We start from the raw sequence: 12,620 nt of genomic DNA on the forward strand, positions 1-12,620 counted from the left end.
TAGGTCTCTGGCAACGGTTAATGTAAACTGACCTGGTAATCTCCCAGTCATACAGGTGTCAGAATTGTAAGTTACCAGCCAAGGAAAGCTATTACGTCTTAGCGGTAATGTAAAGACCTGTGGTGCAGCTGCAACGCTGTGTGGAGCTGGAGCCCGTGTGCGGGGGCCACGGTGTGGCTCATCACAGCTTAGGGGGAGATTGAGCTGAAAGCCCACTGAAGTATCCCCGGGCTCAGGTGCTTTACTCGTGAGGCAGAAGCATGTCCAGTCTCTGAGGTGCATGAGGCGTGTCATGTTCAGAGGAGATTTATCTGGAGAAGAAAAAAGCTTTCTCATACGGGGGAGAGCTTGTGTTGAGGGTGTCGGAGCCGATAAAGCCTCTGTGGTCACGGAAGAACATGTTTAACTCTCCTTAAGTGCTAGGCGTTTGGATTTACAGTATTTTGTGATACCCTCACATTGTTTTTGTGTTAATAGTTTCAAACTGTACATCCATATGAAAATGAAATATATTGTAATATGTTGATAAATGTTGTTTGGCCCAGTAATATATTGCAAATATATTTAAAATTCATTCATGCAAACCAGAAATATATAGCAATATACCAAAATGGCAATAATTTACATATTTTCAATATATTGATTGATCTAAAAATATACTCTCTAAGATATATTCTCTCTATATGTGTTTTATGTATTGCCATACAGTTCCTTAGTATGTTCCATGTACATAAGTTTCTGAATAAAGTGATGTATATATGATATATACATGTATATGATATATGTATAATTGTCTTGTTATATTGTATATTATAATATTTGACCATCCATATGAATGGAGGAAGTGGGCTTTCTCAGTTTTTCCATTTACAATATATGTGTGTCAGAACTGGACTGACCTTCTGCTTCTTCTGTGCTTGCAGGTTCTTCCTGAAGTTCTTCCTAAAATGCAATCAGAATTGTCTAAAGAATGCAGGCAACCCGCGGGACATGCGACGCTTCCAGGTACGGCACTGCTTAAGTCTTTAAGCGCCTGCAGCTGGTAAATGCAGTTAGGCTCATTACACAGCCCCGCATCAGTTACACACACATTCCTCCTCCCAGCAAGCTGACGGCTCCTTTCTTCACTCCATTTCACAGCAGAAATGTCCACCGGCCAGCCCAGTGCTACAAGAACAGTGACACCCAGGAAACACACCCTGTGCTGAATTACAGCCACACACACTTTCAAGTGCATGCCACACGAACACACGTGCGCGCGCACACACACACACACACACACATTAATGTACACACAAACAAACACACACAGACACACTTTTATATTTAGACATTACTATTGTGTTGCTAGTTATCTTTTAACAAACACAAAAAGTATGCCACTCATTGATAATGATAATGATGCAAGTGACAGAGCTCTTTACGTTATCCGACTGCAAGGATCGTACCTCCTTGGATCTCCTTTAGCAGGTCCCAGTCCAGCTCAGACAGAAGCATTAGTTAGCTATTATAAAGACCACATTCCAGTTCATGACAGATTAGTGTCTCCTCAGTCCAGTGACAGCCCTGCTTTCAAGTTTTCTCTCCTTTTCAAGTTTTCATGTTCTCAGGACCCCCCCCACCCAGGGTGGCTCACAGTCACTCTGGGAAAGAGAACTGGGGGCGCATAGGCACTTCTATAAACACACAGGCTGTGGAAGTAGGTCTGCTCTTACAGTGGAAAGTAAGAGAAGGCTGGGGAAATGAGCGTGGCTGTGCCAGTGTTGACGTTAGCTCCGGACGTGCTGACAGATTTACTCAAAGCTGTGGGGTCAGTTTTAGCAAAGGCGCTGGCCCACAGCTCCCATCCTGCTTTACCCCTTCCGAAGAATGCAAGTTCTCTCCCGCCTTCGCTCGGTCTGTCCTTCTTTGTCCAATCGCGCCTCACAGAGCCCTGTGGCAGCCCTGCTCTTTTCCCTGGAGAGCACCACCCTCTGAAATTGGTCATGCCATTTTTATAATTGTAGGAGTAATGATTATGCGTATGGGTTGAAAAGGTACTTACCTGAGGTAAGTATACGGTGAGGCACGCTGACGATTGCTCATCTTTGACTCTACTTGTTCATATTAATTGTGGTGCAACAGCAGTTAACAGCCACAATTTGATTGAGTTTAATTAGTGGTACAATTAATTTATAGTTTTAATCGGTAGGCAAGCAGGAATCAGAGCGAGTCGGAGTAAGGAAATGCACGTACGCTCATTAGTGTGTGTGTGTGTGTATGTGTGTGTATGGGGGGTATGTGTGTGTAGATGTGTGCGTGCATACACATAGGAGATCCTTTTGCATGGACATGTTCAGCATAGATGTAGTATATATATATACATATATACACTACATCTATATATACATGCACATGCACACACACAGACTGGGGGTTTCCATACACCTGACTGAAGGCAGTGCGCATGTGTGTGCCTGAGTACTGCGCGTGTCTGTGTGTGTGGGCAATGAGGCAGGCCTGTCCCTGGTGTCGGCTTTGCAGTTTGAGTGACATCGCAAGGCACTTGTCAGGGAGGAGAAAAACCATGCTGCAAGACTCCAGACATCCCGACAATGGCCTTGCCTCTCCTAAATAAAAAGAGAGAACAAGGGAGGAAGAGAGGCAAAAAGAGAGGAAAAGTAGAGATAAAGAAAAAAAGAGAGAGAAAGAGAGAGAGAGAGAGAGAGAGAGACAGATGGAGGGAGTATTAGAGAGAAGGAGAGAGAAAGTGAGATGCGGGATGAGTGAAAGAGACAGGGAGGGCGACAGAGGGAAACAGAAAGGGAGACGGAGAGAGAGAGAGCAGCAGGGAGAGAGAGAGAGAAAGAGAGAGAGAGAGAGGCAGACAGAGGAAGGTGAAGAAAGCGTATCTGTCCCGGGGAGACTGGTGACAATGTTTGCCAAGTCCTGTCAAGCACTTCCCCTCTAGAGAGGCAGGAATCTCTTGAAGCTTTTAGAACGATTTGAAGAGGCACTCCAGCCCGAGCCTCCCCTCCCCGACAGCACACGCGTGCAGCCCACCGCGCTACTAGAGCAAATCTATTAAGCTCCGAGGCCATTGTCTCTGGCTCCTCGAGTGAGGCCGTTTCTAATTAAATTAATCTGCATGTCAATCTATCAGCGATCAATCAGGGGTGCCGCGCGGTCCGCGAAGGGGTGCGGGAGGAGCTGACAGAGTCTGATAATAACACGGGGAACAGACCGGCCCTCTTAATTAGCACACATAATAGGTGGATTAAAGCGAGGTTAGCGCTATCTGTGCTGGGACTGTCAGAGTGCCTGTATGTGTGTTTGGGTTGGGGGGGTGGGTGGGTAGGGGGGCAACCCTGCGATTAAGAAACTGCTGAGATACCAGTTTATCAGAGGCTGTACAGAGAAACGTGATGGATTGACTGCTGCTATCTCGAACGCATCTTTGGATGCGTGGGGCCTAAAGACCAGAAACCTACCAGCATTCCCACCCAAAGCAGGCATATTCATGCGCACGCACACACACACACACACACACACACACACACACACACACACGCATGCACATGCATACACGTACACACACACACACACACACACACAAGCACACAAAAACACAAGCACATGTCAGATATGCCATGTTTGTCTCTTACATTTAAACATACTTTGGTGAGGTGTGGCTGGCTTTATGGTTTGGCGGGCGCTCTGTCAAACCCCAGTACTGTCTCTGAAGGCCTAAATGTCTTCCTCTCCCTCAGGTGGTGGTCTCCACGACGGTGAGCGTGGACGGTCACGTCCTGGCCGTGTCCGACAACATGTTCGTGCACAACAACTCCAAGCATGGGCGGAGGGCTCGCAGGCTCGACCCCTCTGAAGGTACCCCATCTTACCTGGAACATGGTAGGCAGGCTCGCGATTACCTTTCAATGGACCTATCCGTCTGTCCGTGTGTCTGTCTGTCTGTCTGTCTGCACAGCTGTCTGTGGTGTGGCTTACCCATGAGAGACAGACAGCATGAAAGGTGGTGGAGTAAAAATGGCCATAGCTTGCACTGCCTCAGTTAATGTGTGGCATGTTGGGTGACAGTAAGCTAAGTCAGTTATGGTACAGTTAAACCATTAGAAACAGTGTTTTATATATGCTACTTCAAAGCTTTGCTGTCAGGGACTACATGAGGGAATGAGCTCTAACTGAGCAGGGAAGACAGGCTGCTGGCAAACCCAGGCCTCATACACGCCCAGCCCAGACACTGTTCTGCTGGTTTAATGTGGTTTGTGTGCGTACAAAGCTCAATGTAGCAGGTAGCAATGACTGTGCAGGTAACGATATAAACAAATGTCAGTCACAGATTCCAGCTTCAGGCTTTCAGGGTCTAAGGAAGAGACCAGCTTTAACCAAACAATCTGGTCTCAATAAAAAATTCAGGCCAGGCTGGTTGGTGGTTAGCAAAAATCACTGTGTATTTAGCAGCTTGGCAGAGCTGATTTCAGAGAACAAATTCTCAGACATTGACTTTGATAAACCCTCAAACACTCTGATAGTAATAGTTTAAACATCAGATACGCAGTTGCTGATAATAACAACTGATCTGTAAGACCAAGTATTTCAAGTATTTCAAGAAGTTCAATGCTATTCTCGGAGAAAAGTCCAACAGCCAGCCAAAAAATATTCTCGGAATCATTCGTAATTATGACTGGAGCTCACTCATGTCATTAACTAAATATTTGTGTGTGTGTGTGTGTGTGTGTGTATGTGTGTGCATGGGTACAATAAACATAAAGATCGAAAATAAGATAGAGAGGCCAACGCAGTGCTAGCGGACATGGAGTGTGTCTGATAGCAGGGCCTCGCTTTGTATAATTAACTGAGGAGTGTTAATTAGTCCCCTTTCCGCACTGTGAGCCGCACTGTGACGAGGGACAGGTTGGACAGCACTCTCCTGACGTGAAAGGACAGCCGAGTCACACTCCGCTCGCAGCGGAGGGGGACGAAAAGTGTCGCGTCTGCATCGCATGCAGATTGCACAGCAGCCCGTGCAACCCTTCCTCTCCTCTCCTCTCCTCTGAAAAAAAATCCCCCTTCTCTGTACTTTACTACACCGATCTAACGAGCACGAATCTAATTAATAATGTCAAGGTCCCAAGCGCGTGGAGATCTGGGCTCAGCAGAAATGGGCCGGGCCAAGCGCTCTAACTTTGCGGTGAGTCGCTGACTCGATGAGTTGCTGAGTTTTTTTTCGCCCTGCCCCTTGCTGGAACAGAGGGAGGCGTCCCTGTTTTTTTTTTTTACCTCAGACCTCCAAGGTCCCCCCCCCCCCCCCCCCCCGGCTGGCTGACAGGGCTGGCTTGTACCGTCGATGAGGGAAGACCGAGGCGAAACCAGCGAAGGCGGTGCGGAGGCGGCGCGGTGGTGGCGGCGCCCCCCTAGGAAGATAATACCGTGTTAAACGGCTGGACGGCTTTCAGGAAACACCGACAGGAGTCAAGAACCACTTCAATTTGCTTCCCCTGCCCCCGCGGCTGCGTGCGGGAGTCCCTGTCAGCGTGCGCGCCCCGACACTTTATTATCTCCTGATTTAATATGCAGCCAGGCAAGGCAGGGCGGGGCAGGGCCTCCGCGCTGACAGACCCGCCACAGAGAGAGAGAGAGAGCGAGGCCTGAATCGCCACACGGTCACGGGCACACCGCAGCCAGAGAGCGGGGTCGCCACGGTGACTCTGTTGGCCATGCGCCAGGGGCGGGGAGGGCCTCTCGGGCAGGTGTTGGCAAGTTAATGGTTTTGTGGGAGGAAAAAAAAACATGGCTGTATACAGTGTGTGTTTTGGAGGTGGGGGAGTGCAGAGAGGCTCCTCAGGACTTAGGCCGTTGCCTCAGAGCCGTCTGTTTGATGGTGCAGAGAGCGAAAAAGGGAGGATGACAATGGCTCACAGAAGCTCTGTCTAATTAATGTGATAACCTGACTCCCCTCCACTCAACATCCCTGCCCCCACCCGCTCACTCCCTCACCCAGGAAACAGCAGTGAGGGGTGGCTCTCTCTTTGAGGATCAGAGGCCTCCTGGCCCGCCTCTCTGTGCTGCACTTGCAGTGTTATGCTCTGTGGTTCGCAGAGAGGTGTTTGTTAACCCCGTCCTCCCTGTACCTATTTGGGAGGGAGCTCTTCATCCTCATTAGGTCCTGCCTGTCGGGGTCTGTCCCCATCTTCCTGGGGGAAAGCACTGGTGACAGACGTGTTCATTAGGGCTTTCCCGGAAGCAGGGCGGAAGCTACAGAGGTGATGGGACACAGAGAGCCACTGACCCGGGGTGACCGCACCACCCCCAGCCCCTGACAGCACAAAATGGGGGGTCAACAGCCCTGAAATGCGTGACAACCAACACTTCGCCCCACTGTCCGAGACGGCTGGACACTGTGGGTCAACACACTTGTTGTCACATCATTAGCTCTGCTCTGAATGCCTTCTAATCAGCTGGTGTTTGTAATCCTGTTGTGAGAGAGCAATTGAGGGTCTCGCGTCTCTCATTTACTTTGCATGTAAATGCTACCTCTTCATACTGCATTTGTTAATTACGATTTCATGCCTCAGTTTCCTTGTAGATGGTGAATAGAAAAGGAGGGGTTGTTTTTTGCGGGCACTAAAAAATGCATGTTACAATGCAGGTCTGTTTCTACATTATAATGCCATCAAGCATTCCGATGATTGCACGAAGTGACACTCATGTCCCCCCCCCTCCTCCTCAGAGCAGACAGCGATAAGATTCCCTTTTAATTACAGTTGAAAATTGTCAGGAACACTTCATTTCCGTTGTTTCCCCCTCTTTATTACTCCGAAAAAGGCTTTTCAGCCTCTTAAAGGATAAAAAAAAGAGCAAAGCGACACTGCATTTCCCCAGCGGCGCGTTGTCTTTGAATGTACGCCTTTATGACAGCGGGGCAGCTTTAGCGTGTTTATTTCCTAAGAGAGAAGGCCTTAACGCAGCCCATGCATCTGCAGATGGACCAAAGATGCCGTCAGGTTACCGACCGGCCCCCACACTCTTAATACCCTCCAACAACACTCAGATAACACAGCAGATGAGTCTGCGGCCGATTGTCAGAGTTAACCAAATCCAATCATTTTCTCATTTCGTATTTTGGGGGTTTAAAACAGGAGGAACATATTTTGGGAGAAATTCAACCGTCAAAATGACCCCGATAAAGCTAAAAAATGGTTTTAAGTTATATTGGAGATTTTTTTTTTTTTTGCTATTATTGCGTTGATTTGATAAGTCGCCGTGGCGATTCTCAAGGGGTGGCGGGCATTGGGATGGCGGGCTGAGACTCAGAGGGGATTAAAGATGGTCTCGTCAAACGGTGGCGGGACAAAGTTGAAGATGTTTGTAGTTGCAGACAGCTGCTAACATGCGGAGCTTTGATATTTCCTGCCTCTTATATCTCAAGTGGTTCTGGGCTCGCCTTGGGAGTAAATGCAGGCAGCAGTATGGTGTAGTGGTGAGGAGCCGGGCTTGTAACCGAAAGGTTGCCGGTTCAATTCCCTGCTGAAGCACTGCTGTTGTATCCTGGGGCAAGGTACTTAACCTAGACTTGCCTCAGTAAATATTCAGCTGTATAAATGTATAACATGTAAAAACTGTAAACTATATAAGTAGCTCCAGAGAGTGTCCAAATGGCAATAAAAGTGATGGGACTTGGATTATTACTCACAGTATGATGCAGATTCACGTGTCCATCACCAAAGAGCATCTTTTGGTCGCTCCTCGGCTGCTGGTCCAAATTTCGTGAGAGGTCAGCACAGCAACGGCGCCCGACCGCTACGGCTCGATATTCTCCTCAAACAAACTCCTGTCTGCCTCCCCCTCTCCCAAACTCGCCTGCAGTCAGAGGCCCTCCGCCGCGAGAGGTTCCTCCGAGGAGCAGATTGAGAGTTGGCGAGGCGCGGCTTCGCGATATTTCGACAGAAAGCAACGGCGGCGGGAAAGGGGGGGGGTCCCAGGGTGCGACGGACGGCAGGGCCGCCCCCAGGGAAGGAGCGAGCGGCGGAGCGGGGCCCCGGCGCCGGCTCGGAGAAAGAGAGAGAGAGAGAGAGAGAGAGTGAGCAGAGCGGGCGAACAGATGGCACGGACGGAGGCACCAAAGTTTAATCCTATCAGATGGATTCACATTCCACCATCTGGTTAATCCACGCACAATTTCGGCGCCCGCAAAAAGAGTCGTCTTAGGCCAAGATTACCGTCACAGATTGCTCTGGTTCTCGTGTTCATCCTTCCCAGTTTATCGCTTGGCCAAATTGCATTACAGCCTGTCCCCGCAATCACAGAGAGAGGGGTATCGGGAGAAAGAAGTGGGAAAAAAAAAGAACATTTCATCTTGCGGAAAACTGGATTACTTTTTTTAACATATTAAAGCGTGTTTGACATGCAGAATCTTTGTAAAGTAAAGAAGATTTTGTGTGTATTTATTGGTATTTTGGAGGTTGGTCTTTTTTAAAGCCTTGTCTAGTAATCTAAAGCCTGTAATGCCACAATTAAGGGACAATATTACATAAATAAAAACTAATAATACAAAAACGGTTTCTAGCATTTCAGCAGGCGGAAACATTTCGTTTTCAGTCCCTATGAACAGTAGGAATTCATATTTATTGCAGCTGAATTAACTTTGCTGGAAATTAAATTTTGTGGTGAAACAAAAAGCAAAGTAAACAGCATGGGACTTAATTACTAAGGATATGAATAGTCCAACTTTTGATATTGTCCATATCTACTAAAACAAAGCACAAATTAAAAACAACTTAGCCTTTGCCTTGCGTTATCCTCATTATAATAGCAGACTCTAGTAAACTGGACCTTTTCCCTCATCAGTGAGTTAAATTCCCAAAGCATTGTGGAGCAAATGAGGACAGAGAGAGGAGGGGACCTTTCAAAGATGACTCCACTGCTAATGCTGAGGGTCTATTTCGGCCAGTGCCTCTTCAGGCATGAGGGGACTCGCAGCTTTCTCCACTGAGTCATCCGTCCTTTGAGAGATACTGTCTCCCATCAAGAGGTGGACTGCCTCCTCTCTTTTCCCCTGATAAGGATAGTTCTCTTGGCCTCACCCCAATGCCCATGCTCTTGTTCCACCTCCCTTGGTGATCCCACTTGCAGGTGTGGCTTCAGTGGTCCGTGGTTGTGCCGTGTCTTAGGTCTCTCAGCTTTAGACACCTTCTCTCTCGTCTGTGGTTCCCTCCTCTGGGTCCCTTAATTGCTCCATGCATCATGCTGTGTGTCATCCGTTTGTCTGTGCTCTGTGATTTCGAGGGTTTGAACTCCCCCTTACTAATCCAAAGCATTCCCTCACCTGCATAATGGTGAGTGTCGTTAGAGTTACTGCCGTGCCTTCAAAGTGCTATCGTTGCGTGATATCGCCGTGCCCTGAAAAGTCTGGGAGGAAAACCTACAGGGGAGGTCTTGTGTATTTCATCACCGCTGAGAGGAGCCGGAATATTCCATCGCCCAGGAGAGGTCTTGTGTACACACAGCGTTGATTATAAATGCAAATGAATACGCGCGCCACCTTGAAAACCTTCGCTTTAGTGTCTCATTAGCATGAATGACGCCTTGACATTTGGGCCTGCACTCAGCAAGCTCGGAGCCACCCCCCACATCCCCCCCCCCCCCCCCCCCCCCCCTCCGATGCGTGATTCCAGCTCACCGTGGTAGCAGACAGCCCTTAATAAGCCAGCTGACCTTTCTCATCAGTGGCCTCTCTCCCGTGCTCGGCGCGAGACGTCCTTGCCCTGTACAACAGAACAAGCGGAACGAACCTGGGCAGGAGGCTTGTAAGCGACTTAAAACACTTGTTTTGCGCTTAGCGGCCCCCGGGTCACGCCGTGGCTCCGCCCCCTCCTCGCCGCCACCACATCCCTGGCAGAGGGGTTCTTTTAAAACAGGTCAGTGGCTGCATTCGGAGGCCGTGGTTAACTGTCAGAAACGCCATTACGGTCAAAGGGGGCCACACATCTGAGTCCTTGCTGTAATAGATCTGTGTTTTTAGTGCAGCTCTGTATTGAGAGCTGTTAAAACCACTAACACTTTTTTTTTGGGGGGGTGGGGTATATTTAGTTGGATCCAGCTGTGCAGCTTTTTTTTTTTTAGAGTATTGTATTTGTTTAGTTTCCTGTTCTAGCTCTGTGCTGCGAGCATGAAAGACCTTTAGTAAGGCTCCCTTGGCCCCCCTTGGCCCCCTCTGCCCCCTCCCCCTCCCCCTCCCTCCTCCGTGTCCCCCTTAACCTCACCTTAGAGGAGGCCCCCTTCCTCTGTCTCGAAATGCCCAGGGGAGAGCGAGCTGAGCCCCCCCTCGGAATCTCACTGGGACCTCTGTTTTGCTGCAGGCCTCTCTCTCCTTCCCTGACCTGCTTTCTAACCTCTTACAGTGACGCGGAAGTCAGAAAGACTGCTGGTAGAGGGAAAAAAAGTGATCCACGTACAGGAGAAAGTACCAAAGTTTTCCAAAAGGACCTCCAGCCTTTAAAATGAAGTTAGCGTTAATTGACGCGCTGGGCATTCCTGGCAGTGAAGTAACATAAATTTTGTTTCAGTTTTACACAAGAGGCGAGAATTACAGTTATGACTGCGGGCATCAGAGGAGTCCCTGTACTTATGCACACATGCTACTATTTCCACAGTAAAGCACAGTACTTTCCAACATTTGGGTCCTGACACTGCCCTGTCACATTAGAACGGCAGCAAGCGATGAACCCTCCCACCCTGATGCCGTTTGCTAAGGCCACGTTTAGAGGCCATCTGGGATGTCTGCTTCTCATCGTCGCTTAGTAACTGACGAGGTGCCCCAGGTATGTGTGTGGCACTGGTGTCGTCTCCCTCTAAAGTTCAAGGCCAGTGAAAGAGGACAGAGCACGGTTAAACCGAATTCCCTCTCACGAACACTAAGCAGGCAGCCTTTGTTTGTGGCCCGAAAACTTCTCTGCAGACTCCTCCTGGCTTTCATCCTGCCTTCTTTTTTTTTTTTTTTTTTAAACGAAGCAAATTGGAATTCCAGTAATTAGTCCGCAAACGCCTTCGGAAAAGACAGCATCAAAATCCGGAGCCAAAGTTCAACATCCTGAAATGAAATTTAAACCAATTAATGTCTTGGATTTTTTATGGCTGGTTGGTGTTTTCCCGGCGATTCCCCCGGCGCCTGGCCTTTGATCGACTCCTGTAAGGACTCGCGATCATCCGCCCGCCGAGCGCCGGGCGACGGTGACATTTACACGCCTCTCGTAAAACAATCAGGCGCGCCCCGGTCCTCCTACGCGCGGGGCAGAGCAATATTTAATAAAGGTGTGTGTGTGTGTGTAATAACCCAAATTAGCATTCCCAACCTGCCGCCGCCCCGGAGACCCCGGGGCTTTTATTGTGAAGTGAACATTGTCATAACACGAGGGGAGGCTGAGTGATCTCTCCCAGTCTGACCCTCAGATTCCTTAACGATGCCCCGCGCCAAAGAAGAGGCAGTGGTAATTCTGCCTTTAATAATCACAGGTCCTCAGGAATCAAGGCCAGCGGGCCCTCTACCTCTCTCTCTCTCTCTGTCTCTCTCTCTCTCTCTCTCCCTCTCTCTCTCTCTCTCTTTCTTTCTCTCCCTCTCTCTCTCTCATTTTATTTCTCTCATTGCCTATGCATTGTTTTAGCACCTAGACCATGCCACAGTTCTCTCAGTATCTGTAGCCACATGAGCAGTGGAATTCTACACCACATACTTTTTCAAGAATGCTGAACGGTAAACCTTAGCGGTATGGGACAGTTTATCACAACAAGGAACGAAAATCTGGATTTTTTTTGTTTCAGTGTGAGAGTAATGCTACTCAAATTCTTAACATGTTTTTGCAATAATGGTAGGGTAATGAAGAATATTTTCTAGCTGCCTCCTTGAGCAGACACTTCAAATGTACTTTTACTCTTCATAAGACTATTGTCCGGCACACCAAATGACAAAACAGGTGAGGCATGAAGCAAGTATTTTCTAAAAAAAAAAAACTTTAATGATATAAAATATTAACATCTTGCAACAATTACTAATTACAATACATATATAACAATATAATTAATATTAAAATGCTCTTGTATCTCTTTCCATATTTCAATGAAAATAAGCTGTGATTCTCTCTTCAGTAGATGTGTGTCTCTCTCTCATGTGGTAATGTGGGTGTAAAACTGTGCAGAGTGATGACTGTGTGTGGCTGTGTTCTGGTCTGTGTAATGTGGGGCACAGAAGAGGGAGCAGGGAACCACATTTCCCATAAGCCACCGGGGTTGAGGACCACATTTCCCATTAGCCCAAAAGGAGCCAGTGCAGCTGCACAGCAGGCAATGGCTTGTGGTTTAAATGTCATGAGTGGTGGAATGTGCTCATAAGAGATGCAGTCGTGACTCCCGCTGACTGGGGAGTGACTGGAATCCACTTATGTTCTAATGGGACAACTGGGAAATGGAATCCACCTGTAACAGAGTTTGTACTGTTTCCCTCTACAGTTCCTATCTTTGTTCCACCAGCTCCCTCTCTGTATGCCTATAAAACCCCTGTTTCCTGTGCATGGAATTAATATATTAATTGTATTCAATGTGTAAAATCGTCACAAGATAAACCTAAT

General features: G+C 48.1%; 1 protein-coding gene across 4 annotated transcripts in view; it reads left to right on the top strand.

Annotated features, from left to right (window-relative positions):
• Positions 1-12,620, top strand: part of ebf1a (EBF transcription factor 1a) — a 152,716-nt gene that overhangs the window by 96,580 nt on the left and 43,516 nt on the right. For all 4 annotated transcript variants that reach the window (XM_036547929.1, XM_036547930.1, XM_036547931.1 and 1 more), the window contains exons 7-8: positions 924-1,005; positions 3,750-3,891. In XM_036547929.1, coding sequence (XP_036403822.1) covers positions 924-1,005; positions 3,750-3,891 — 224 coding nt within the window. The remainder of the gene's footprint in view (positions 1-923; positions 1,006-3,749; positions 3,892-12,620) is intronic.

This window comes from Megalops cyprinoides, chromosome 16, assembly GCF_013368585.1.
Source record: "Megalops cyprinoides isolate fMegCyp1 chromosome 16, fMegCyp1.pri, whole genome shotgun sequence".
Classification (NCBI taxonomy): Eukaryota; Metazoa; Chordata; class Actinopteri; order Elopiformes; family Megalopidae; genus Megalops; species Megalops cyprinoides.